A 27,648-nucleotide genomic window follows, 5' to 3' on the forward strand; every position below is an offset into this window, starting at 1 on the left:
TTTTTTTTTTACTTTCTACAAGCTTACAAATGTTGTGTCACGCAACGATGAACCACACCTGTTCATGTAATAGTACAGTATCATATTACAAGCTGACCAACAAACTTACCTTGTTATAACAGTTGTTTTGTTGTGGTAATTCTCCTTGTCTAAAATGGCACAAATTTCGGCAAGTGACTTAAACCGCTGTTCACGAGGTAACACATCTGCTTCAATCGCCTCCAGCTTCTTAATGGCGGCTTCCACTTCGGTGATATTGCTGGGCATGAAATCTTGCCGCTCTATGACTTGCCTCATTTCGTGCAGGTAGGACCCTCTAAGAAAAGCCTTCTTCTGGAAGATCTGAGCCAACTGCTCCAACCGTTCCAGTCTAAGCAGCTCGTTCTGCAGTGCCTTCTCCCGCTCATGTTCCGCTTTTTCCAAGACAGTCCAATACTTCTCTATATCACTCAAAGTCTTCAGGTCGGGTAAAATGCTAGGTCGCAAATTGTTGGCCTGTAGTTTGGTCCGAATGTTGAAAAAATGAGCTTCAATCAGGCCTTTCTCTTGGTACTTTGCAGGTTTCTCTACTGTGCGATAGGCTTTGAAGTTTGCCAAGAGCTGCAACATACCATTGATGGAGTTGGGGAAATGACGATCATTCATCTCCACAACTTTCTGCCGGATCCACCTTAGGAGATCAGTTACCATGGCCTCATACTGTCTCTTTAGATTCTCAATGTCAAGAATAAGGGTCATAATCTAGAATATTAAAACGCAGAACTTAAATGAAAGTAAAAAATAATATTACCAGAAAGCATATTTATATCTGTCAGGTATTTTTATTTTTTATATAATTCACCCACTAAACTAGTAAGCATATAAAAGATAGAGGATTAGAGCAATAAATGACACTTTATACTGAATCTTTACCCTCAAAAACCATACATCAGTCTGCTCAGCTCCTCTTATTCCATACCACACTGCACACGGATTGGTTTGCATTTTTAATGTGATGGGTTCCCTTTAAGAAAAGTAGTTAAAACTGTTGGGACTGGGTGTGCAGCAAAAGAGGATCTTGTATCCACATCACACAACCGCTATGGATGGGTCACAACCATACAGTACCTCCATTTCAAGCATTCATCCACAGCAATCTTCTATGTGGACAATAGACATGTAAAACAAAAATAATCCAGACGCCAAGACCAGATATGAATCAAAACGTAAAACCAACCCTCTTTTTGATATATAGAAATATTTTAATATTAGCTTTTTGGCTGTTTCTGAGCATCTATTTAATGTGTACAGTATAACATATCTCACATTCAGTGTCTAAAATGTCTCTTTTAAGCCTCATGCACTTGACTTTGTCTGTATATCAGTCCTCGAATAACGAATCTGCAATATACAGATATCTCCCATATGCAATTTGTGGGTTTTTTTCATTCCTGTTAATGGAAAAGGCTATTCTTGTCCACAAAATGGACTAAAACTTGATCCATTAAAACAAGTGTGAACAACCCCGTAAAAATAAAGGGTCAGTGTGCTGTCCGCAAAAAAACTTGGTAAATACATGGATGAAAAATAAGGCTGTGTTTAGTGTTGAGCGAACTTGTGTCTTAAGTTCGGCGTCTAAAGTTCGGGTTATCGAAGAATCGCGTTATGGATTCTAAATTCCGTTATGGTCCGTGGTAGCGGAATCCATAACGCGATTCTTCGATAACCCGAACTCGAACTTTAGACGCCGAACTTAAAACACAAGTTCGCTCAACACTAGCTGTGTGTATGAAGTTTTCTAGAAAATGATTACCCACCTCTAGGGCAAGAGAGGGCACAGCGTGCCCCTGCATCATTATGGCTCCATTGATATTCTGCCATCGCAGCCAGGTGCTGCTGAGCGATCCTAACAAGTGCATTGGCATAGCCGAAAGCAGACCCCGTTACGGATGCTTCAACAGCAGGTGGTCTAGTAGTTTCTCAATAACCAGGTCACAGGGTTAGCCCATAGTAACCCCCGGGGGATTGTCGTTATCCCGACCTTTTAAAGGGACAGGGATTTTTCCTTTGGTAAAGTAATGTTCTATAAATCCTAAATCTGTGCTTTATAAATCAAACCTCTGTTTTTGCAGTAGGTAACGGTGACATTATCTGGCTACATGCATGTAAGACTTTATATATTTTATAGACACGTTTTCTCTGCTTGCAATCCTATTAGGAGGGATTAGAGAAGCTCATTTCAGTGAAGGTAAGATTAGATGACGTCTCTTTACAGGGAGCTATGCCATTTCTAAGAAAAGGACAGAGCTTGTTTCTTGCCTATAAGGCCATGTGCACACATTGCGGATTACGCACTTTTTTCCCCCCGAGTGGATTTTTGTGCGAAACCGCACATAACACAGTAACAGCAAAGTGTATGAGATTAGACACATTTCATGTACAATTTGCTTTTTTTGGTGCAATGGATTCCATAGAAGGGTGAGGTCTGTGGCAAAACCGCATCAAATCCACACAAAAACGGCAAGAAAACACATGGGTTTTTTGGTGCAGAAACGCACAAAAATCTGCACAGATTTTCTGTTCGTAAACCTGCACCTGTGTATAGGTAAATATCAGGTGTGAAGTGACTCCGGGTGCAGCACGGTTAAATAGAAAAGTATGCAATGAAAAGTACATATGAGAAACGTGAGTCATTACACCATCACTGATGTTTTATCAGAGAACGCCGTCTCTCCGGCTGCCATATATAATATATGACATATTAAAGAAATTCCACGGCACCTCCATATGGTAAAAGAATGATGTCACCTGTGCAACTTTCAGTCCACTTGCTGGGACTTTTTTCAAACAATATATGACATCTATGTGATTGTGAGCAATAAGTGCAGCGTCCCCCCTATGTGTGTAAATGGGACACTTTAAACATCTGCTTATCTCTGTATTTATCTAATGTATGGTATTTCCTATTATCAGGCTGGCAATGTCATTCCACCCATTCAACCCTAGGGCACCACAATATATACACTGCGTGCAGAATTATTAGGCAAATGAGTATTTTGACCACATCATCCTCTTTATGCATGTTGTCTTACTCCAAGCTGTATAGGCTCGAAAGCCTACTACCAATTAAGCATATTAGGTGATGTGCATCTCTGTAATGATAAGGGGTGTGGTCTAATGACATCAACACCCTATATCAGGTGTGCATAATTATTAGGCAACTTCCTTTCCTTTGGCAAAATGGGTCAAAAGAAGGACTTGACAGGCTCAAAAAAGTCAAAAATAGTGAGATATCTTGCAGAGGGATGCAGCACTCTTAAAATTGCAAAGCTTCTGAAGCGTGATCATCGAACAATCAAGCGTTTCATTCAAAATAGTCAACAGGGTTGCAAGAAGCGTGTGGAAAAACCAAGGTGCAAAATAACTGCCCATGAACTGAGAAAAGTCAAGCGTGCAGCTGCCAAGATGCCACTTGCCACCAGTTTGGCCATATTTCAGAGCTGCAACATCACTGGAGTGCCCAAAAGCACAAGGTGTGCAATACTCAGAGACATGGCCAAGGTAAGAAAGGCTGAAAGACGACCACCACTGAACAAGACACACAAGCTGAAACGTCAAGACTGGGCCAAGAAATATCTCAAGACTGATTTTTCTAAGGTTTTATGGACTGATGAAAAGAGAGTGAGTCTTGATGGGCCAGATGGATGGGCCCGTGGCTGGATTGGTAAAGGGCAGAGAGCTCCAGTCCGACTCAGACGCCAGCAAGGTGGAGGTGGAGTACTGGTTTGGGCTGGTATCATCAAAGATGAGCTTGTGGGGCCTTTTCGGGTTGAGGATGGAGTCAAGCTCAACTCCCAGTCCTACTGCCAGTTTCTGGAAGACACCTTCTTCAAGCAGTGGTACAGGAAGAAGTCTGCATCCTTCAAGAAAAACATGATTTTCATGCAGGACAATGCTCCATCACACGCGTCCAAGTACTCCACAGCGTGGCTGGCAAGAAAGGGTATAAAAGAAGAAAATCTAATGACATGGCCTCCTTGTTCACCTGATCTGAACCCCATTGAGAACCTGTGGTCCATCATCAAATGTGAGATTTACAAGGAGGGAAAACAGTACACCTCTCTGAACAGTGTCTGGGAGGCTGTGGTTGCTGCTGCACGCAATGTTGATGGTGAACAGATCAAAACACTGACAGAATCTATGGATGGCAGGCTTTTGAGTGTCCTTGCAAAGAAAGGTGGCTATATTGGTCACTGATTTGTTTTTGTTTTGTTTTTGAATGTCAGAAATGTATATTTGTGAATGTTGAGATGTTATATTGGTTTCACTGGTAAAAATAAATAATTGAAATGGGTATATATTTGTTTTTTGTTAAGTTGCCTAATATTTATGCACAGTAATAGTCTCCTCCACACACAGATATCCCCCTTAAATAGCTAAAACTAAAAACAAACTAAAAACTACTTCCAAAAATATTCAGCTTTGATATTAATGAGTTTTTTGCGTTCATTGAGAACATGGTTGTTGTTCAATAATAAAATTAATCCTCAAAAATACAACTTGCCTAATAATTCTGCACTCCCTGTATAGCTTGGGGTGTGTTAATAAAATTTGTTGAAGTGAAGTATTTGGTGAGTGAGAGAGGAGAAGCAAGTTCATGGAGGAGAGAAACAGGCCTAAGTCAACATGTAGCTGTTTTTCTTTCCTCTGGGCCCTGATCAAGCCTGGAGAAGACAACCACAGCAACCAAGCACCAGACAGGGAGTCTATGTCTAAATATGAAGCCTAGTGAGGGTCATAGCTGTTATATGGACCTCATCAGCACAAGTGCCTGACAGCAACTTTCCAAGTGCCGGGACACGAATGGACATAGTGTGCAGAATTGTCCTTATTCACTAGAAGCCTACCGGGATATAGTGGAAACCTAAAAACCTAATTACTTCAGGAGAGCATCCTGGAAATAATGTAGCAGAAGACTGATGCCTCCCATCAGGGAGAACGCCCTTATTGAATAGCTCAAGATAAGTAGAAAACAGCATATTTAGTACCAGAGTGCTCTAGCTTAAGCTTAGAACTATTATAAGAAGTCTTGCCTGTAAAGTGTCAACCCTAAAGAGAAAACTCCTCAACTGACAATTGCCTAAACCTGATAAGTGATGACTCAGAAATAAGTTCAATTATATTCCACTTATGAATGCACTTTATTGATGGACTGTAACATCTGCCTTGAGACTATTGATTCAAGTAAATGTTTGAATTGTTTTAAAACAACTGACTCTTCATTACTACTACTACACTCAGCATTTGCACCTTACAGTGCTGGCGTCACGAACACAGGGGCCCAGCCACCAAAGCATCTTAAACACTTACACCATCAAGGGCTCCTCAACTTCCATCTGGCTGGTGTTCCCTGCAATCGAGAGTGCCCCGGAGGATTTAGTGCTGTCTTCCCATCCACTGCACTGCCGGACCAGGGAGGCTCTACTAACTGTGAGTACAAACAACTACTACCCCCATCGGCCCACCGTGAGCCTCATTTGTTTTCCCCTGCGGTCCGCCTCGCTGCATAAGCAGCTGTACATATGGCGTAATTCACCCAAAATGGTTTTAAAAAGTCTTTGGCTGGTTTCACACGAACGAGTACCACGCATTGGACTCGCAGCGTGTGTCAGCAGGAGCATCCGTCCTGACCTCCCAGCACTGACGGGGGTCTCATAGCAGTATTTTGATTTATGATGCTATGTACCCCTTACAGTTCTGGAATGTATTGGATAACACTGACAGCATGACATTCCAGAACTGTAAGGCCCCTTGCACACGAACGATCCGGATTAGGTCTGGGTGCGTTCAGGGTGCGTTCAGGAATACTCGCACCATTTCGCAAGCAACTGAAGTCAGTTTTGTCTGCGATTGCGTTCAGTTTTTATCGCGCAGGTGAAATGTGCATTGATGCGTTTTTCACGTGCGTGATAAAAAAAACTGAATGTTTACAAACAACATCTCTTAGCAACCATCAGTCAAAAACTTGCTTGCAGATGCGATGCGTTTTTCACGCAGACCCATTCACTTCTATGATGCGTGAAAAACAACGCTCATGTAGACAGACCCATTGAAATGAATGGGTCCGGATTCCGTGCGGACGCAATTCGTTTGCATCACGCATTGCACCCGCGTGGAAAACTCGCTCTTGTGAAAGGGGTCTAGGGGTTACATAGCATCATAAATCGATATAATGCTATGCGACCCCCGGAAGTGCTGGGAGGACAGGACGGGAGCTGCCGCATACTCACACTGCGAGTCCGGAATGTGGAACTCACTCGTCTGATAGGGGCCTTAAAGGGGTTATCCCACTTAGCAGTTTCATACTTACCTGCTGCCACCGCGCGTTCACTTCCTGGATTCTGGCTGGGTGGCGGGCTTCATCTTGATTGAAGTCTTCTCCCGGCCGGGCCGCGCGCTGGACTGAACGCGCACGCTGCCGCGCATGCGCAATGTGACTTATTTCTGGCCAGTATAGTACAGAGCCGGCGTGCGCGTTCGCATCTCTGTACTATTCTGGCCGGGAAGAAGTCACCGTCGCGCATGCGCGGCAGCGTGCGCGTTCAGGACAGCGAGTGGCCCGGCCGGGAGAAAAGAAGAAGTCTTCTGGGCAAGCGCGACCATCGGGATTTTGCGGAAGAGCGGTGGTCGTAACCAGGGGAGACCGAGTCACAACAATAAGGTAAGTGGGGATGAATTTTCTCCTAATCGGTGGGAATTTGTTAATAAAGTATATTTACAAAAATGATCACTGTCAAATCATTAACAGATTTAACAGTGATCATTATGATGGGATAACCCCTTTAAAGGCAAGGCTTTGCTGTGACACACTGAAAAAATCTGCCACAGTGTGTCATATGCAAAAATAATACGTTCCAATTTCCAATATACAAAGTGACAATTCAGGGAAGGAGTAAACATTTTATGTATAATGAGGACATGGGGCATATGATGGATAATGTGAAGCAATGTTTCTCAAACTGTTTCACACTGGAGAAATCTATCCACATCACACACCAATTTTGTGTACAAAACGGCACAGGAAGGTCCAAGTGTAGTGGCCCAGAGTGGCACTACCATCCTACAACCTGCTACTGTCTCTAATAGGCTAACAATAATGTCACCTGTGTATTTATTCCAGGTCCTCTTCCATAGTTCATTCATAATATTGCTATGAAACCATTATGTTCATGTAATGTGCCGGGTTATCCAGCAGGTGGAAGTGTATCTGGCAGAGAGATATTTTTAGATAGAATGGAACTTACCATTCCATTCTCCACCTTTTGGGCAGAAGTGGGCTAGTCCTGCTTCCTACCAAGAGAGGGGTTGCAGGAAGCTACAGTTAGTGAGAGTGGAGTCTAGAGTTGGAAGCAGACGAGTCAAAATGGCGCAGTGAGGGTAGTAACCTCTCTTCCTGCAGCAGGAGTCCCTAGAGGGAAGCAGCTTATGGAGCACCATGACTCCTTACAGATACAGACAGAATATCAGGAGGGGGTCAACAGCCAAAGACACCCCACTCAAAAGCTACCAGAACAGTCCCAAAGTCCATCTACCAGACGGAAGCCTGAGTCTAGCTCAGCAGAGAAAGATAAAGCAAGGTATTCAAGTTTGCCTGCCAGTTTAACCCAAAACCTGCTGTAGTCAAGAGAAGGACTACTTATTGTCTGGATGCAAGCTTACTTAAGTAACGCTGTTAAACTTTCACAAAGTCTGGACTCAACTTATTCTCCACCTCCTAAAACTCTCCCCTTTATTGCTCCGGAGTCTATCCCTGGGGATAGACGGTATCCAGGTAGGAGCAGCGTGACACACAAAGAAACTATTAGGTCTACACCACACCACTCGGCAATTCCTATAAACCTAGGACACGATCGGCCCTGGGGGGCGGTAAGTTGCAAAGTGCACTGTTTAAAGTGTAACAACAGGTATATAATGTTAATCGTTAGAGATGATTGAAATGATGGCGTTTTTGAAGCCAGAACCAAGTGTGGATCATAAAGGGATCCACTCCTGGTTTTGGCTCCAAAAAGCACACCACGACAATCATGTGTAAAGATTAACATTATACGCATGCTGCTTAATGTTTAGGCGGTATAGAGCAGTATTATGTCAGTATGTATTACAGAGCTCCTTTATGCCTTTATTATGCACATAACTAGAAGTTAAGTGCGGCTTGGAAAATGCATTATGCAAAAGAACAAAAACAAGCCTGCCTTGACATGGCTAAAATGTTATTGCTGGACAGTTTATAGAAAACCTTTTGTGACAGTGGAAAATGTAATTCTCAGATATGGTAGCTGCTACTGACATAATGCAGATGTTTTAAATCATGTAGAAACACGCGGCGCCTCATCTATGCCGAACACTGGAAACAAAAACATAAGCGTTGCCCATAGCAGCCAACCCTGCACAACCTGCAATGACGGCGGGCATCTCATCAGCTCTTATAAGCAACGCATGCACTATTTTTTTAACTAGTTTTTATAGATACGCTTTTCTTAACCCCTTGTTTTATTATGCAGGAGATATTGTATTTTTTTCAATTTTTTTTTTGGAGGGGGGGGGGGGTACACTTACAAATTACTATGTAATTTATGTTATTTTTTGTGGAACAAATAAGAACAATTTTTCCCCTGGAGCATACTGTACAGCTGACTGCACAGAGATACCCCAATTGTATCACCAGGACCGAATCAGAGGGGAATGGGGGGGGTTAGAAGGGTACTACAGACACATGAAATCTTCCCCAGCATTCTTCTACTAGCCCTCATGCCAGAATAATCAAGCATCTGCTGGCCAACTTGACTGTAGAAATCGCTGGTGGTTGTGACATTATATAATGGGGTATAACTCACATTGCCGATCCTTTTTTGAACTGTTTGCCCTTGTTTCATCTTGGAGAAGTAATGGTAATACAGAGACACATATGTCATTATGGACTTCTCGTCTGGTTGTGGGATGACAACATCTTCAGCATCCAGCAGCCTGGATATGCCTAGCTTCATATCTGCCACATTGAAGGCATTGTTCAAATTGTGCAAGGGTTGTGTAGCTTTGAGAGTGTGGTAGTCAATGAGATCAGGCCTGTAGGGACGGAACATTAAAGCATTAAAGGACATGACCATAAAATAATTAGGTTATACACTAACAAGCCGTCACACTGCATTACAGGAAACAGGAGATACAGAAAGTGAACTGTCTCCAATGGTTCTTCATATTTGTGAGGTCCCATTATTCGGCCAACCCACAATACATGGACGTAAGGACTTACTCACACGTCAATGTTATGGGTCGGTGGTTATTAACCAAAACCAGAAGTGGAGGCTATACAGAGATGAGGTATAATGGAAAGATCTGCACTTGCTCTTTGTTTAGACCCCCATGTGATTGGCTCACAATCACTGACCAAACGCGGACTGTGTGATGAAAATCACTGACCAATCACTGACTGTGTGAGTTTGAGTAAAGTAACACTGTCTCAGATGTGCTGATGATGGCAGCAGTGATGAAAAATATAAAAAAAATAAAAACACTTTTCTGTCTGAGACTAAGGAATCATGCACACGATCGTATGTATTTTGCGGTCAGCAAAAAACTGATCCCCAAAAAATATGGATGACATCCGTGTGCATTCCATATTTTGCGGAACGGAACAGCTGGCCCTTCATAGAACAGTACTATCCTTTTTCGTAATGCGGACAAAGATAGGACATGTTCTATTTTTTTGTGGAAAGGAAATATACGGACATACGGAAACGGAATGCACACGGAGTAACTTCCATTTTTTTGCGGACCCATTGAAGTGAATGGTTCTGCATACGGTCTGCAAAAAAAAAAACTGAACGGACACGGAAAGAAAATACGTTCATGTACATCAGCCCTAAAAGGGATTGTCCAAATGATATGAACCTCTGCAGCAACAGTAAACATGATAAAATAACAAAAGAAGTGATACTTTCCGCTGTTCTCTCATGACCTGCATCATGCTCATCTCCTCCCGACAGGTGTTTGATTTCCTTGGTGCAACAGTGGCGTCCCGTGCACATCATGTCACCACTGCAGCCAATAACTGGCCTCAGCAGTCAAGTTATGCACACTACGGAGGCCAGTGATTGGCTACAAGGTGTGCAAGGGACATCACCGCTGCAGCCATGAAGATCACACCAGTGATGCAGGACCGGAGCGCGATGCTGGAAGCGGCAGGGGAGAAAAGTGGTAAGTATCACTTTTTTTTTGTTATTTCATCACATTTACTGTTGCTGCCGGGGTTTTTATTTACCTTGGATAATCTTCAAAAAGGCATTATCCAGGAGTCCAAAAACCGCTCCAGACCTGTCCTCAGGTTTTGTATGGTATTAAAGCTCAGCACCATTCACTTCACTGGAGCTGAGCTGTAATACCAGACACAACCCAGGTGTGGAGCTATTTTTGGAATAAAGCAGCCATGTCCTTCTATCCTGGACAACCCCTTTAAGGTCTACACAGAAAAATGTCTTAAGTACATACATTACTCTGTGTCACATATAGTAAGGTATAAAATCTGTCTGACACAGCTTAGTATAGATATAGTATACTAGACTGCCTAGACCAGGGATCAGCAACCTTCGGCACTCCAGCTGCTGCGAAACTACAACTCCCAGCATGCACACTTACTCCGCTATTCTTGTAACTCCCCTAGAAGTGAAAGGAGGATTCTGGGAGTTGTAGTTTCAGAACAGCTGGAGTACCAGAGGTCTATCATCACAATCGTCGTCTATTACACTATATTTACCACCAACTGGATGGACAATACCTTTGCTAGGACTGGATGGACAATACCTTTGCTAGGACTGGATGGACAATACCTTTGCTAGGACTGAATGCAGAGGCACTGCTAGTCACAAGCTCCGGAGGACACATCCTTCAATTCTATCTGTCTGATTGGGAAGCAGATACGACTGAATAATGTCTGCTGCTACATCAAAGTCGTGGACCGCTATGCCACAGGCATCCTACAGCATGAAGCATTAACGTGTCAGTGGCAACTGACTAACACTTCCTAATAGGTATTGCCCGAGACACTATGGGGGCACATTAGCTGGCTAATTGTCGCACTTTGTATAAGAGGATATCAATTAAAAATCTAATTCACATTTTATATGGTTTATGTGTGACTAGATGAGAAATACAAAATAAAAACCTGCCTCAAAAGGCAGACAATAAGGAGGAAAATAAAGATACGGAAAACAACAAACACTGAATTTGTTTGCTCACAGATTCGTCTCCTGAGAAAAAAAAACAAAAAACTTCACCTCCAAAAATGTAAAGGAATAAAACTTTTTAGCTCAATGACGTAACGCCAGCCAGAGGCTTTTTATGTTTTCATACATGCTGTAAAGCAGTTTTGTGGACTATGCCATGTGTATAAGACGAGTAAATACCTGTGAGCATGGATGAGAGCATTGAACGCAAGTCCGTCCCGCCAGCTCCTTGAGAAGTCCTGCACATCTACATTTGAGTAGGGGGCAGTTTTAATTTGGCACCATATAAGAAGAGCTTCTTTGGCAGATGCCTTAGCGGCACGGGCACCAAACTCATCCTGTCAAAATGACAAAACAGATGAAAAAATTAATAATTATTGCTGACAAATGCCCGTCAGGAGAAGCACAATGCGTTTCTTATTTGCCTTATAGGGAATGTCCAGGTTCTCGATATTGATGATTTATCCTTTGGATAAGGGTCCATTCACACGTCCGCAAAATGGGTCCGCATCTGTTCTGCAATTTTGTGGAACGGGTGCGGACCTATTCATTTTCAATGGGGCCGGAAAAGATGCGGACAGCACACTGTGTGCTTTCCGCATCCGCACTTCTGTTCCGCGGCCCCGCAAAAAAAATACAATATGTCCTATTTCTTGTCCGCAGACATGGACAAGAAAAGGCATTTCTATTATAGTGCCGGCCAAATGCGGAACGCACATGGCCGGTGTCTGTGTTTTGCGGATACGCAATTTGCGGCCTGCAAAACGCTTGCGAACGTGTGAATGGACCCTTAGCCATGAATATCAGATCGGTTGGGGTCCAACACCAGGCACCCTAACTGCTCTGAGCCAGTGCGGGAACTAACGCAGAGGATACAGCCAGAAGCACAGGGCATCCACTGTGTAGTGGCCATGTCAGGTTACGTCAAAGCAATGGGATACGGACGGCCCATACACCTTCAATAGCTGTGTGCATGTGTTTTCAATGGGAAGGGAGGAGGATGCCATTGCTACACAACTCTGGCTGTGACTTCTATACAAGCATTGCACTGGTCATGTCCACCAAGCCATACGCTCTCTACACATACTGCAGATTCTGCTCCACAACTAGACATAAGGAGATGCTCTTTTGCTGACAATAACTGTTACTGGTATAAGGGTATAAAACCCCCGAGGTTCAGATTCCCATCATAATTCAAGACATGATTGAGCGGTGCTCTGTGATGCAGGTTTTATTCAGGGAAATTCTCATACATCACTATTAATGTTGAGCGAAGCGAGTTTGGGACGCTCCATCCGAAGTCGCTTTGTTCAAAACTTCAGAATAATACTGTACGGAGATTCTTCTCCGTACAGTATTAGAATGTATGGGCTCCGATGAGCCGAAGTTAGTTATTCGTGAAGTCGTGCGTGACTTTGTTGAATAACTTTGGTAATTGATTTTTAAAGTGGAAATTATTCAGAAGTTTTGAACTAAGCGACTCCGGATGGAGCATCCCAAACGCGCTTCGCTCAACACTAATCACTACTAACAACAAAGACTAGGGCTCAGATTTACTAATGTGTCTGCTCTGAAAATCTCTTAAAAAAAAAAAGTGGTGCAAAAGTTGGCGCATCTAGGGTTTCTGCACTATTTTCCAGATATGCCAGAAAAGGGTGGGGCTCAGCTGAAAGTATGTAGGACTTTAAATGGAAATGAGCGGGGCTTAAAACCAAATTTTGGTGCAATTCTACCGTAAAATTAGTCTCAAAGTAAGCCTACCAATCGTCAGTATAGAGTCAGTGAAAAGCGACTACCCCTGCACCAGATGCATCATCCAGCCTGAGCCCCTGTGATAAATCTGGTGCAGGTCTAGACGGCCATCTTTAGGATTAGCAAACCCAGGCCTATTTTTCTACACAATGTGGTTCATGAATTCTGTAGGTAACACATCATACATCCCCCAATAATTGCAGCGAGTAAATACACTGATGGGATTGGAAGTATTTTGGATAAGAATACTACTCGTACTGAACTCATATTCAATATATATAACCTATTGCACTCATGTTACTGACATCTTTATATGATATTTACCTTATCCAACGTGATGGAATATATCTGGAAACGAAGAATTATGATCCAGATAAGGCCCAATATTAATGTCCGATCTCCATCCACAATATTCTCTGGCCCAATTAATTTCACAGGTACCTGGGATAAAAATGAAAAATATAAATATGTTAAATGCTGAGAGAAAAATCTCCCAGTCTTAAAGCAGCAATGCTGGCAGCTAAGTTAGTCCTATGTGTAATGAAGCTGATAGGGATCCGACACTAAACGATTACGGTAAATGTCCAAGTTTTCTGAATATATGTTCCACAATGGTAACTACAAATCCACAGGTCCTGCGATAGCCAAGCAGCCAACACCTGTCCTAGGGTCGGCTGGTGAAGGAGGCTGCTATGTTACCCTTCAAAAATTTGGCACTTAAGATTCGGTGGTATCCGCTAAGTCCATTCACACGTCCATAAGTGTTCTGCGGATCCGCAAAACACGGACACTGGCAATGTGCATTCTGCAATTTGCGGACCGCACATCTCCGGCACTATAATAGAAAATGCCTTATCTTGTCCGCAATTGCGGACAAGAATAGGACATGTTTTATTTTTTTGCGTAAACGGAAGCACGGGTGCGGAAGTCCGGATCCGCAAATGCGGATACGGATCCACAAATGCGGACAGCACATTCCGGCCCCATTGAAAATAAATAGGTCTGCACCCGTTCCGCAAAATTGCGGAACGGATGCGGACCCATTTTGCGGACGTGTGAATGGACTCTTAGGCCTCATGCACACGACCATTGTTCGGGTCCGCATCCGAGCCGCAGTCTTTGCGGCTCGGGTGCGGACCCATTCACTTCAATGGGGCCGTAAAAGATGCAGACAGCACTCCGTGCGCTGTCCGCATCCGTTGCTCCGTTCTGTGGCCCCGCCAAAAAAATAGAACATGTCCTATTCTTGTCCGTTTTGCGGACAAGAATAGGCATTTCTACAATGGGCCGCCCGTTCCGTTCTGCAATTTGCGGAAGGCACACAGGCGGCTTCTGTTTTTTTCAGATCCGCGGTTTGCGGAACGCAAAAAACAGAACGGTCGTGTGCATGAGGCCTTAGTCTGAAGGATTCCTTTACATCATTAAGAAACAGTTGTAACCAGCATGCAGAAAGTATTAAAACGATTACTGTTGCGATTCTGTCTAGTAATAGTATATTATTCTACTGCAGATCTGCTGCGGTATCACAAAGCCCTCTGCTTAATGTTCAAGCCAATATAGACCACCTCCCCAGTGCTACAACCATACCAGCAGATCAACAATAGACTCTGATGTAAAGATAACGGCACATGCAGTACTCTGTATTGTTAACATGCATGATGAATAAGCAGGTTAATCTATGATAAATCCATAGTCCTCAACTGAATGTTTCCTGTATATCTCATCCACAGGGAGGCAGCCTATACAAGCAAGATGCCCATAAATAAGCAATCCTTTCCATATCCGAGGTCTCCAGAATCAGAGCAATGAGATAACACCAGGTGTGAGCACAAGGCAGTCACAGAGCCCATGACAGAGATTACAAATGGATTCCCTATAAGGTTCCGGTCTTTGGGAGAGGGCAGCCACAGGCTATATGAGAGGGGAGAGGGCAGTCACAGGCTATATGAGAGGGGAGAGGGCAGTCACAGGCTATATGAAAGGGGAGAGGGCAGTCACAGGCTATATGAGAGGGGAGAGGGCAGTCACAGGCTATATGAAAGGGGAGAGGGCAGTCACAGGCTATATGAGAGGGGAGAGGGCAGTCACAGGCTATATGAAAGGGGAGAGGGCAGCCACAGGCTATATGAGAGGGGAGAGGGCAGTCACAGGCTATATGAAAGGGGAGAGGGCAGTCACAGGTTATATGAGAGGGGAGAGGGCAGTCACAGGCTATATGAGAGGGGAGAGGGCAGTCACAGGCTATATGAGAGGGGAGAGGGCAGTCACAGGCTATATCAAAGGGGAGAGGGCAGTCACAGGTTATATGAGAGGGGAGAGGGCAGTCACAGGCTATATGAAAGGGGAGAGGGCAGTCACAGGTTATATGAGAGGGGAGAGGGCAGTCACAGGCTATATGAGAGGGGAGAGGGCAGCCACAGGCTATATGAGAGGGGAGAGGGCAGTCACAGGCTATATCAAAGGGGAGAGGGCAGTCACAGGTTATATCAAAGGGGAGAGGGCAGTCACAGGTTATATGAGAGGGGAGAGGGCAGTCACAGGCTATATGAGAGGAGAGAGGGCAGTCACAGGCTATATGAGAGGGGAGAGGGCAGTCACAGGTTATATGAAAGGGGAGAGGGCAGTCACAGGCTATATGAAAGGGGAGAGGGCAGCCACAGGCTATATGAGAGGGGAGAGGGCAGTCACAGGCTATATGAGAGGGGAGAGGGCAGCCACAGGCTATATGTGAGGGGAGAGGGCAGTCACAGGCTATATGAAAGGGGGAGAGGGCAGTCACAGGCTATATGAAAGGGGAGAGGGCAGTCACAGGCTATATGAGAGGGGAGAGGGCAGTCACAGGCTATATGAGAGGGGAGATGGCAGCCACAGGCTATATGAGAGGGGAGAGGGCAGTCACAGGCTATATCAAAGGGGAGAGGGCAGTCACAGGTTATATGAGAGGGGAGAGGGCAGTTACAGGTTATATGAAAGGGGAGAGGGCAGTCACAGGTTATATCAAAGGGGAGAGGGCAGTCACAGGTTATATCAAAGGGGAGAGGGCAGTCACAGGCTATATCAAAGGGGAGAGGGCAGTCACAGGCTATATGAAAGGGCAGAGGGCAGTCACAGGTTATATGAGAGGGGAGAGGGCAGTCACAGGCTATATGAGAGGGGAGAGGGCAGTCACAGGCTATATGAGAGGGGAGAGGGCAGTCACAGGCTATACGAGAGGGGAGAGGGCAGCCACAGGCTATATCAAAGGGGAGAGGGCAGTCACAGGCTATATGAGAGGGCAGAGGGCAGCCACAGGTTATATGAGAGGAGAGAGGGCAGTCACAGGCTATATGAGAGGGGAGAGGGCAGTCACAGGCTATACGAGAGGGGAGAGGGCAGCCACAGGCTATATGAGAGGGGAGAGGGCAGCCACAGGCTATATGAAAGGGGGAGAGGGCAGTCACAGGTTATATGAGAGGGGAGGGGGCAGTCACAGGCTATACAAGAGGGGAGAGGGCAGTCACAGGCTATACAAGAGGGGAGAGGGCAGTCACAGGCTATATGAGAGGGGAGAGGGTAGCCACAGGCTATATAAAAGGGGGAGAGGGCAGTCACAGGTTATATGAGAGGGGAGAGGGCAGTCACAGGTTATATGAGAGGGGAGAGGGCAGTCACAGGCTATATGAGAGGGGAGAGGGCAGCCACAGGCTATATCAAAGGGGAGAGGGCAGCCACAGGCTATATCAAAGGGGAGAGGGCAGCCACAGACTATATCAAAGGGGAGAGGGCAGCCACAGGCTATATCAAAGGGGAGAGGGCAGCCACAGGCTATATCAAAGGGGAGAGGGCAGTCACAGGCTATATGAGAGGGGAGAGGGCAGTCACAGGTTATATCAAAGGGGAGAGTGCAGCCACAGGTTATATCAAAGGGGAGAGGGCAGTCACAGGTTATATAAAAAGGGAGAGGGCAGCCACAGGCTATATCAAAGGGGAGAGGGCAGCCACAGGCTATATCAAAGGGGAGAGGGCAGCCACAGGCTATATCAAAGGGGAGAGGGCAGCCACAGGCTATATCAAAGGGGAGAGGGCAGTCACAGGCTATATGAAAGGGGAGAGGGCAGTCACAGGCTATATGAAAGGGGAGAGGGCAGTCACAGGTTATATCAAAGGGGAGAGGGCAGTCACAGGTTATATAAAAAGGGAGAGGGCAGTCACAGGTTATATCAAAGGGGAGAGGGCAGTCACAGGTTATATCAAAGGGGAGAGGGCAGCCACAGGCTATATCAAAGGGGAGAGGGCAGCCACAGGCTATATCAAAGGGGAGAGGGCAGTCACAGGCTATATGAAAGGGGAGAGGGCAGTCACAGGCTATATGAAAGGGGAGAGGGCAGTCACAGGTTATATCAAAGGGGAGAGGGCAGTCACAGGTTATATAAAAAGGGAGAGGGCAGTCACAGGTTATATCAAAGGGGAGAGGGCAGTCACAGGCTATATCAAAGAGGAGAGGGCAGCCACAGGTTATATCAAAGGGGAGAGGGCAGCCACAGGCTATATATCAAATAGGATGGGACCAACCATGACTAGGACCACTCTCTTTTTTTTTTAAATCAGATGTTTCTTTATTAACAGTTTTCAGTCATATTTTATCACATTAACATGATACTTTTGTAGACCGCAGATGTATACATTATCTGACATATATAATATATAATATATACATTATATTACACATATCTACATAAGACATGGCATAGATCCACATAGAAACTCAGGTATCAAAAAATGTTTTCAATGTGAGTACAACTATCCATCTTAAACAAATAAACCCATACCCCCCTCCCCCCCTCCCCCCCCCCCCCCCAATCCCTTTAAGGCAGGACACATTTATAGCACCCTCCTTTATCATCCCTCCCGGGGTGTCGGCACCACATTACTCCTAAATAAACCATCCACCATCATCTAATTTCAATCAGCGATACTTCATTTAACATCACAGTCCATCATCAATCTTCCCATACAGCCTTATTTCGATTCGAGGCAGCCCACTCACCCTCAAGCTTCTATATATGCACCACACACCTGCTACCATCCAGTATTCTATATATCATCCATCCTCACTGCAATCACCTTGTCATAGAAAAAGTCCTTGTAAGTTAGGACCACTCTCTTAACTTGCCTAGTCTATCTCAATGGCATACAAGCCCTAGTGGCACTCCAGGAGTAAAATTCTGAGTCTTATTTACTGGTATATGCTATTTTCTTTTATTTTTCACAGACAAAAGTGATGAGTCTCAAAACAGACATTTATTGCTAAAACGAAATAACAGCGGGGATTCTCAGTATTATATAAAGTCAAGAACTGATATTGCTACTCATTTCTGTTATTTCGTAGCCTTTATAAAAGCTCATTAAGTGGGTTATTATAATACTATAGACACATAACCGAGTGGAAATTATTTATTTAATTGCATTCTTCTGATCAGTGTTGGACTGGGGTTCCTAGGGCCCACCAGTAAATTTCATTCAGGGGCCCTATGTAAAGCTACGTGCATCTACTACCTGCCCACACTACATAGTTTTATATGAATATAGGCAATGTAATGTATGGCATCTTAGCCAGTCTATCGATATGCCAGTCTACTGTGCTGTGTGCCACTTGAGCAGGGGGTAGGGGACTAGGGGCCCACCCCAGGGGCCAGTCCGAGCCTGCTGTTGATGTCCACCTGTAATGATCTACAGATGGCTGCACAAGTAAATGGATGGCTCATTCTGGGGGTCTGGAGCCATTCACGGACTTACACTGAACCCATGTTAATGTGATTGTGGAAAAACTATAAATACTTCTTTTTTTTTTTTTTTTTTTACTTTTTCCATGATTACAGAAAAGACGAAGTAGGAATTTTGCTTACGAGCGCGTACATTACTTGTATTTTTAACCCAAGCAATACTGCTACTTACAGTATGTAACAGAATAAATACGATGTCCCTATTGTGAAATATTGAGTATATGGGTAACTATGTCAAAGTTATATGTCTTGTGTAGAAGGTTACATGAATCTTAGGGGACTTGTACATGCACCTTCAGATAAGCTATCATATCGGTAGCAGAATCCATAACGGAATTCTTAGATAATAACGCAAACCCTGTACGCCGAACTTGAAAACACAAGTTCGCTCGTCCCTAATCATATACCTTGGAAGCTATGCTCTTACATTTGTAAAACATGATATTGAGACCACAATATTTTTCCAGACTGCATTACTGACCTTGGACTTCAGGAAAGTTAGAGCTTTGCTGTTGTTTTCCAGGAAATGGACTCTCATTTTCCCTCTTGCTGGTTTAGGCAGCTGTTCTCCTGAAATGAACTCCAGAAGCCGCAACAGGTATAACCCATCACTTAGTTCTGTGTAGATGTCTGTTATTGGGATACTACCCTGTATGGACAAAGAACGAGAGATTAAACAACCTATGGACTATAAAAAAAAACACCACCAGGGATGGTGCATTATATACGAATTACCTATATTCCCAAATATTACTCAAGTTATATATTCACTTGTGTTCAGTAATGAGAGAATAAGGCCTTTCATTTTTATTTTGAAAGCACCCAGCACAGAACATCTAAGCGAACATTTTAATGCTGTATGGAGACAGATCTCTGTGCAGCATTAAAACAAAGTTTTCAGCGAAGCAATATCGGATCTAGGATTTTTTTTTCACACAAATGAAAAACAGATGACAAAAGCAATACTATTTATGCCACAATTGTGGCGTTAAAAAGTCGCACATTATGGTGCACACCATATTTATGACAAGTGGCAAGAAAGGGGGTGGGGCTTAGAAGGAGGGGTGGAGCCTATTATGTCCTGCCGGATTCACTACAGTATAACTTATGGTAGAAGCAATAAAAAAAATTACAGCTTAAGGCCTCATGCACACGACCGTTGTGTGCATCCGTGTCCGTTGTTCCATTTTCCGTGATTTTCTGCGGACCCATTGACTTTCAATAGGTCCGTTGAAAACTTGAAAAATGCACAGTTTTTCCTCCGCGTCCGTGATCCGTGTTTCCTGTCCGTCCAAAAAAAATGACCTGTCCTATTTTTTTGACGGACAACGGTTCACGGACCCATTCAAGTCAATGGGTCCGTGAAAAAACACGGATGCACACAAGATTGTCATCCGCGTCCGTAGGCTACTTTCACACAGACGGATCTGCAGATCCGTCTGCATAAAAGCTTTTTTAGATCTGAGTTTTCACTTCGTGAAAACTCAGATCCGACAGTATATTCTAACACAGAGGCGTTCCGATAGTGATGGGGACGCTTCAAGTTAGAATATACTAAGAACTGTGTACATGACTGCCCCCTGCTGCACCTGAGGGGTTAATTGTGCGTATCATAGCCCCCTGTAAGAGATCAGGTGCTGCCAGGCAGGAGGGGGCAGACCCCCCTCCCTCCCTCGTATTACATTCATTGGTGGCCAGTGCGGCCCCCCCTCCCTCCCTCCCCTGTATTACATTCATTGGTGGCCAGTGCGGCCCCCGCTCCCTCCCTCCCCTGTATTACATTTATTGGTGGCCAGTGCGGCCCCCCCTCCCTCCCTCCCCTGTATTACATTCATTGGTGGCCAGTGCAGCCCCCCCCTCCCCACCCCTCCAAATTAAAATCCCCCCCCCCATCATTGGTGGCAGCGGAGAGTTCTGATCGGAGTCCCAGTTTAATTGCTGGGACTCCGATCGGTAACCATGGCAACCAGGACGCTACTGGTAACCATGGCAACCAGGTACCAGTAGGATGAGCGTCCGGCCGGTCACAGACAGCGCAGGTAAGTATAATGCTTCTAAAATTGCTAAGTAACCATGGCAGCCAGGACTGCAGTAGCGTCCTGGTTGCCATGGTTACCGATCGGAGCCCCAGCAATTAAACTGGGACTCCGATCGGAACTCTCCGCTGCCACCAATGATGGGGGGGGGGGTTTAATTAGGAGGGGGGAGAGGGAGGGCCGCACTGGCCACCAATGAATGTAATACAGGGGAGGGAAGGAGAGGGGGCCGCACTGGCCACCAATGAATGTAATACAGGGAAGGGAAGGAGGGGGGGCCGCACTGGCCACCAATGAATGTAATACAGGGGAGGGAGGGGGGGCCGCTCTGGCCACTAATGAATGTAATACAGGGGAGGGAGGGGGGGGCCGCACTGGCCACCAATGAACTTACAGCCCCCTGTAAGAGATCGGGTGCTGCCAGGCAGCAGGGGGCAGTCATGTACACAGTTCTTAGTATATTCTACCTTGAAGCGTCCCCATCACTATGGGAACGCCTCTGTGTTAGAATATACTGTCGGATCTGAGTTTTCACGATATAACTCAAATCCGATGGTATATTTTAACATAGAGGCGTTCCCATGGTGATGGGGACGCTTCAAGTTAAAATATACCATCGGATTGGAGAAAACTCTGATCCGATGGTATAATAGGGACTCCTGACTTTACATTGAAAGAGGTCAATAGGGGACGGATCAGTTTGCAATTGCACCATATTGTGTCAACGTCAAACGGATCCGTCCCCATTGACTTGCATTGTAAGTCAGGACGGATCCGTTTGGCTCCGCACGGCCAGGCGGACACCAAAACGACTTTTTCCTTCATGTCCATGGATCCTCCAAAAATCAAGGAAGACCCACGGAAGAAAAAACAGACACGGATCACGGAACCCGTTTTTGCGGACCGCCAAAAAAAACGGTCGTGTGCATGAGGCCTAAGTCTACGCCAGACCCTGGCTGGCATAGATTTAAAATTGCTGGTGCAAGGAGTGCCAAAGATGTGCCCGATTTATTTAAGAGGCATCTGTCTCTTAATAAATTAGGCGCATATTACTGCACAGGGGATCAAGACTGGTGTATAGGAACACCAGTTTAGATAAATATCCCCCATGGAGCGCAATCACAGACAAAATTATTTCATTTGCAAGCAAAATTATCAATTTTTCACTGAACAGACACATGAGTGATACCATTTATTATGCTACCTGCCAATACCACACATCTTAAAGAGGTTGCTAATAACACTTATTCCCTCTCCTGTGGATTGGGGATAAGGGTTTGGTCCCTGCGGATCCGGCCGCTGGCACTGTAGGGAAGCACAAGAGCAGGGTCCACAAGTGCCGCTGAAATGCCCCATGAGAATGGAGCAGTGATGTTCACGTGTCCTCCACTCCATTGACTTCTATGGGACTGCTTGCAACAGCCCCATAGAAGTGAATAGAGCGGAGGACATTGAGGTTATTTTTTTTTTATTGTGGGTCGACTTGAGCTTTTTTTTATTTTAATCTACTGTACTGTATAACACTTCTCCACATCTGCTGAATAAGCAGGGCGCCCATTCTTACTGGATCATCTACTAAGCATTTTCTGAAATTAATTAAGGCTGAGTTCACACTTCAGTTATTTGGTCAGTTATTTCCATCAGTTATTGTGAGCAAAAACCAGTAGTGAAGCCTCCTCACAATAACACAATAGTGTGCTATCTTTTGCAGTTTATTGTGGATTGCGGACCCTTTCAAGTCAATGGGTCCACGCCACAATGCAGGATTCGTGCGGCCGACGCTCGTACATTGCAGACTGCGATTTGCGGTCCACAGCACAGGCAAGGATGGCCTATGGTCATGTGAATGAGCCCTTAGAAAGAGATTGCCATGTACTATACGATCTCTAATTTTCATTTTTTACATTAATCCTGGGACAACCGCTTTAAGTATTAAAGGGTATAAAGCCCACCTAAGGTGTAACTTGAAGCTCCTGGGTCTCAGTGCAAAATCCGTAACAGTGCTACTCCCTCCATCTGCCTTGTGTATTTATAATACTGGTGTCTTATGTAGCAGAGGGGCCTCTGGAGCCCCTCAGTCCCCATGGCCCAATAGCATGTACCACCCTAAGCCTGTATTACACTGCCTGATTTTTCAGCAGATGATTGCCAACGAGCATTTGCATGAACGCTTGTTAGCGATCATCTTGCAGTGTTATACTGACACGGATTGCCCAATGAACGAGCAAACGCATGCTTAAAAATCAGAGCTCGGAGGCGGCAGATCGTGCTGTCTAATAGTGATCTGTGGCCGGCAAACCACTAGACAGCATGGGGACGAGCAATGGCATAACGATTACTCCTCCCCAGGCTGCAGAGGAAATCGGTGCAAGTGTAACACCCCAGAGTTGTGTTACTACACGCCTCTACCCCGCTAATATCTTCTAAGAGCTTTATATTGTCATCTGATGTGATTTTTCTTATGTCTTCATAAATGTGCATCTAAAACCATGTTAAATATAATTGTTCCTGTAATTTTCCAGGTTCACCAGCAGGTGGCAGCAACACTTGGCAAGGTACTAGTTCCAGTTTAGTGAATCTAGGCTGGAGTGGATTATTCCAGCTTAGCTCCCCCTCTGTGAGCGAAGTGGGCTGTTCCCACATCCTGCAGCATGGGTGGAGAAGGAAGTTAGAGTTAGTGTAGCCCACTCTCTGCTTGGGGTAGGGTATGCGTGTAGGAGATCTCCTGCATAGGGAAGACAGCAAGGATCTTGTCTTGGCTGAGACTTGATCATATTCCCAGTCTGAGCACCTTCAGCCTCAGCTGGATGAAGAAAGCAGAAACTACAACCTCCAGAGTTCTAGGAAGAAAGCATCCCCTGAGAATCTATCTGTGAGTTAAGTCCAGAGACCTAGGAGAAGCCATTCCTCCTCAGCTAGTCTGTCCCTCATACAGCAGAAGTTACAGAAAAGTGCAGAAGATTAATTCCTGTCACAATTAAAGATCTACTAAGAAGACGACTTATCCTGCAAGCTCCAAATTTAAAGCAGAAGCACTCATTCCTGCCAATGATTGCTAAAACCTGCTGGGACCAAGAGACCAAAGCTGTATACTGCATGGATACAAGTTATCTTCAGTAAAGAAGCGTTTGAACTTCATCTAAAGGTCTGGACATCATTTCTGCTGCAAAATTCCTCTATTACTCCTACTATCACTACACTCAAATTTATTGCAAGTGAGCCAGGAGTCCAGCCGTACCCAGGTCGGAGACACCGTGACATAACTACCACAAAGCTATAGAGACATTATAGGCCACTACACCACTCTGGCATTCCTAATCTGTGACGTGCGTTATAACACTTTAGAAAGGCCCTGGGATAGTACCCTGCGCACGCTGCAATTGGCGTCACGAACAAATACAGACTATTATCCACCTGACCCGGCCACTGCATTAAAGTGGCGTCAGCGTACACGTTCCTGGTCACTGCACATGTAATAGCAGTGGTCTCCTCCACTAGCTAGCTTCCCTCCCGACAATCGCTTGCTGATCTGACTGTGTAATACAGGCTTTAAGCTATTTTTGTCCACAGTAAATTATAGATAACAATCAGGGAGGGATTGGTGTCCTGCTAACCTCAGGAATGCAATGCTCTTTGATTTGCTTTCTCATACTGTACACAGGGCTGAATTCACATTCCATAACCATTATCTGTCTCTCACATATATTGCCACACAAAAATAAATCTCCTTTTTAGCACTTTTATGATGGCTGCTGCCTTGTAATAGCAGTTCAGAGGTCAAAACCTGCAGCAATAACCTAGGGAGTTGTAAGAAAGATGAAATCATCTGTAGGTGTCTAGTAATTGTTCCAAAGTTCTCATTAGCATTCATAGATAGGAAGGGGTTTGTAAGACCCTGGACATTAAAGGTTTCCAGGGGTTATGACCACCCTGCAAGGCAACAGTGGTGGTCGTGCTTGCACACTATAGGCATAAGTCACTATTGGAAGTCCCACTGAAATGAATGTGAAGCGCACCGTGCAAGCGTGGCCACCTCTCCATTCACTTCTATGGGTCTTACGGAAATAGCCGAGCCAGCGCTCTGCTATTTTTGGCAGTCCTATAGAAATGAATGGAGGGTGGCCGCCCATGCGCGGTGCGTCCTCCGGCACTCTGCGGTCTCCGTTCTAATGATAGCTGCGAGTCCTAGAGGTTGGACCCGCACCTATCAGACATCGAGGGCATATCCTAGTGATATGCCCCCAATGACCAAGATGGGAATACCCCTTTAACATGCTGTGTTAAAAAAATAAAAAGGCAAGAAATGAAAAAAAGCTCACCAAATAAAAAAATAAAAAAAAACACCAGTAGCGACTAAAAAAAATGCTTGTGTTGCCTGCATTTCATATTTCTTATAGACTTTCAGCTAACATCTGGAGCTGGCGTTTATTCAGCAAAAAAAACGCCCAATAATAAAAAAATAAAAAAACGCCCCTGAAAGCCCAAGTGTGAACCCAGACTTGAAGCAGTTTTTCAGCATTTAAATAATCTATTGGGTTTGGTTCAAAAGAGATTTCAGGGCTCCTGCAGATCCCCCGTCTGTCTCTGCAGATATTTCCGTTATTTCTCTCACGTCTCAGGTTTAGAGACGCCTGAGACATTTCCTCATAGCTGCTCCTGCATTTTATAGTTTTCCTCACAATTTCTCCCCTGACAGGACAGAGACCAAGCACGCTCCCGTCTGCCTCACTCCTCCTTATAAATGCATCCAGCCCCGCCCCCTTTTCACTCTCCTAAGAGAAGCCTCCTGATTGGCCACAACTACCCGCTAGAATTTTCCATGCTGAATCTGTAGACCAGTCCAGACCTCGTTCACTTGGGAATGTATATTGGCGGGGCAACATGATTCTATACATCCTCCTACTAGTATAAATTAACCTCTTACCAGCCATATGATGCATATTAAACCCCCTTTTGATGATCAAGAAGAGACACTTAGGCCCCTTTCACACGAGCGAGTTTTCCGTGCGGGTGCAATGCATGATGCAAACTCATTGCGCCCGCACTGAATCCTGACCCATTCATTTCTATGGGTCTGTGTACATGAGCGTTGTTTTTCACGCATCACTTGTGCGGTGCGCGAAAATCGCAGCATGTTCTATATTCTGCGTTTTTTACGCAGCCCTGGCCCCATAGAAGTGAATGGGGCTTGTGTGAAAAATGCATCGCATCCGCAAACAAGGGCGGATGCGATGCGTTTTTCTTTGATGGTTGCTAAGAGATGTTGTTTCTAAACATTCAGTTTGTTATCACGCGTGTGAAAAACGCATCAATGCGCATTTCACCCGTGCGAAAAAAAAAACAGAACCACTGAACGCAATCGCAGACAAAACTGACTGCAATTGCTTGCGAAATGGTGCGAGTTTTCCTGAACGCATCCGGACCTAATCCGTATCGTTCGTGTGCAAAAGGCCTCAGGCTTCTTTCACACAAATGATACGGATTGTGTCAAGATGCGTTCGTGAAAGTCGCAGCATTTCGCAAGCAAGTTCAGTTTTGTCTGCAATTGCGTTCAGTGGTTCAGTTATTTCCGCTCGGGTGAAATCAGTTTTGATTCGTTTTTCACGCGTGTGAAAAAAAAAAACTATTCACGTCTATGGGGCCAGGGCTGCGTAAAAAACGCAGAATATAGAACATGCTGCGATTCTCATGCAACGCAGAACTGATACGTGAAAAAAATGTGCACACAGCCATCGATTACACTGCCAGAGGATTGCTAACAAGTGATCTGCTGAAGACACGGGCAGTGTAATACAGAGGCTTACGTCTGCCGCTTGTCCAAATGACCAGCGTGCACCACCTAAGGGTGTGGAGCACCAGTCACTCGGCTATTAGGCAAAACTTAAAATGGAGTGTAACTGATACATTTCTTGTATAATATTGAGAAATGTATCGCTCACTGACCAGATAACCATTAGGCTACTTTCACACTTGCGTTCAGAGCGGATCCGTCTGATGTTTCATCAGACGGATCCGCTCCTATAATGCAGACGTTTGCATCCGTTCAGAACGGATCCGTCTGCATTATAACTTAGAAAAATTTCTAAGTCTGAAAGTAGCCTGAGCGGATCCGTTCAGACTTTATATTGAAAGTCAATGGGGGCGGATCCGCTTGAAGATTGAGCCATATTGTGTCATCTTCAAGCGGATCCGTCCCCATTGACTTACATTGTAAGTCTGGACGGATCCGCTTGCCTCCGCACGGCCAGGCGGACACCCGAACGCTGCAAGCAGCGTTCAGGTGTCCGCTCACTGAGCGGAGCGGAGGCTGAGCGCTGGCAGGCGGATGCATTCTCAGCGGATCTGCCTCCATTGAGAATGCATCTGGGCTGGACGGCTGCTTTCGGGACCGCTCGTGAGCCCCTTCAAACGGTGCTCACGAGCGGACACCTGAACGCAGGTGTGAAAGTAGCTTAGGACATTTGTTTCGGTCTCATATCAGACACGGTACAGCAGGATCTAGCTGGATGATATTTACATTCTCTCTGTAGATGTTGTTCATCCAGTTAGTGAAGGTCTTCTTCTGCATAGCCATGCGCTGCTCCTGCAGCTTCTTGATATGGCCCTTTTCATAATCGTGCATTCCCTCTTCATCCATTTTGTTGCTAAGGGGAAAAAAAAAAAGGAAAGATAATATTAGTGTGAGTACTGCCGCAGAAAGACGGAAGGACAGCAGAAGGACAAAACATAGGAAAGGAGCGGATAGATGGATCTCGGTACCTATGGGCTAAGTTTGGCAACTCGGACTGGAAAGGAGCGGATAGATGGATGTTGGTACCTAGTTAGTAGGCACGCTTGTAG

The 27,648-nt window shown here is 45.1% G+C and overlaps 1 protein-coding gene across 1 annotated transcript in view; it reads right to left on the reverse strand.

The window, feature by feature from the left end:
* The window catches only part of SPTBN5 (spectrin beta, non-erythrocytic 5), a 255,561-nt gene extending 228,116 nt beyond the window's left edge, over nucleotides 1–27,445 (reverse strand). The window contains exons 1-6 of the mRNA XM_040412759.1: nucleotides 27,326–27,445; nucleotides 19,254–19,421; nucleotides 13,335–13,451; nucleotides 11,439–11,596; nucleotides 8,874–9,102; nucleotides 110–741 (exon numbers count right to left, since the gene is read on the reverse strand). Of these exons, the coding sequence (XP_040268693.1) occupies nucleotides 110–741; nucleotides 8,874–9,102; nucleotides 11,439–11,596; nucleotides 13,335–13,451; nucleotides 19,254–19,421; nucleotides 27,326–27,445 (1,424 nt within the window). The remainder of the gene's footprint in view (nucleotides 1–109; nucleotides 742–8,873; nucleotides 9,103–11,438; nucleotides 11,597–13,334; nucleotides 13,452–19,253; nucleotides 19,422–27,325) is intronic.
* Nucleotides 27,446–27,648: the final 203 nt, after the last annotated feature.

Source organism: Bufo bufo, chromosome 11 (genome assembly GCF_905171765.1).
Source record: "Bufo bufo chromosome 11, aBufBuf1.1, whole genome shotgun sequence".
In the NCBI taxonomy this organism is placed as follows: domain Eukaryota; kingdom Metazoa; phylum Chordata; class Amphibia; order Anura; family Bufonidae; genus Bufo; species Bufo bufo.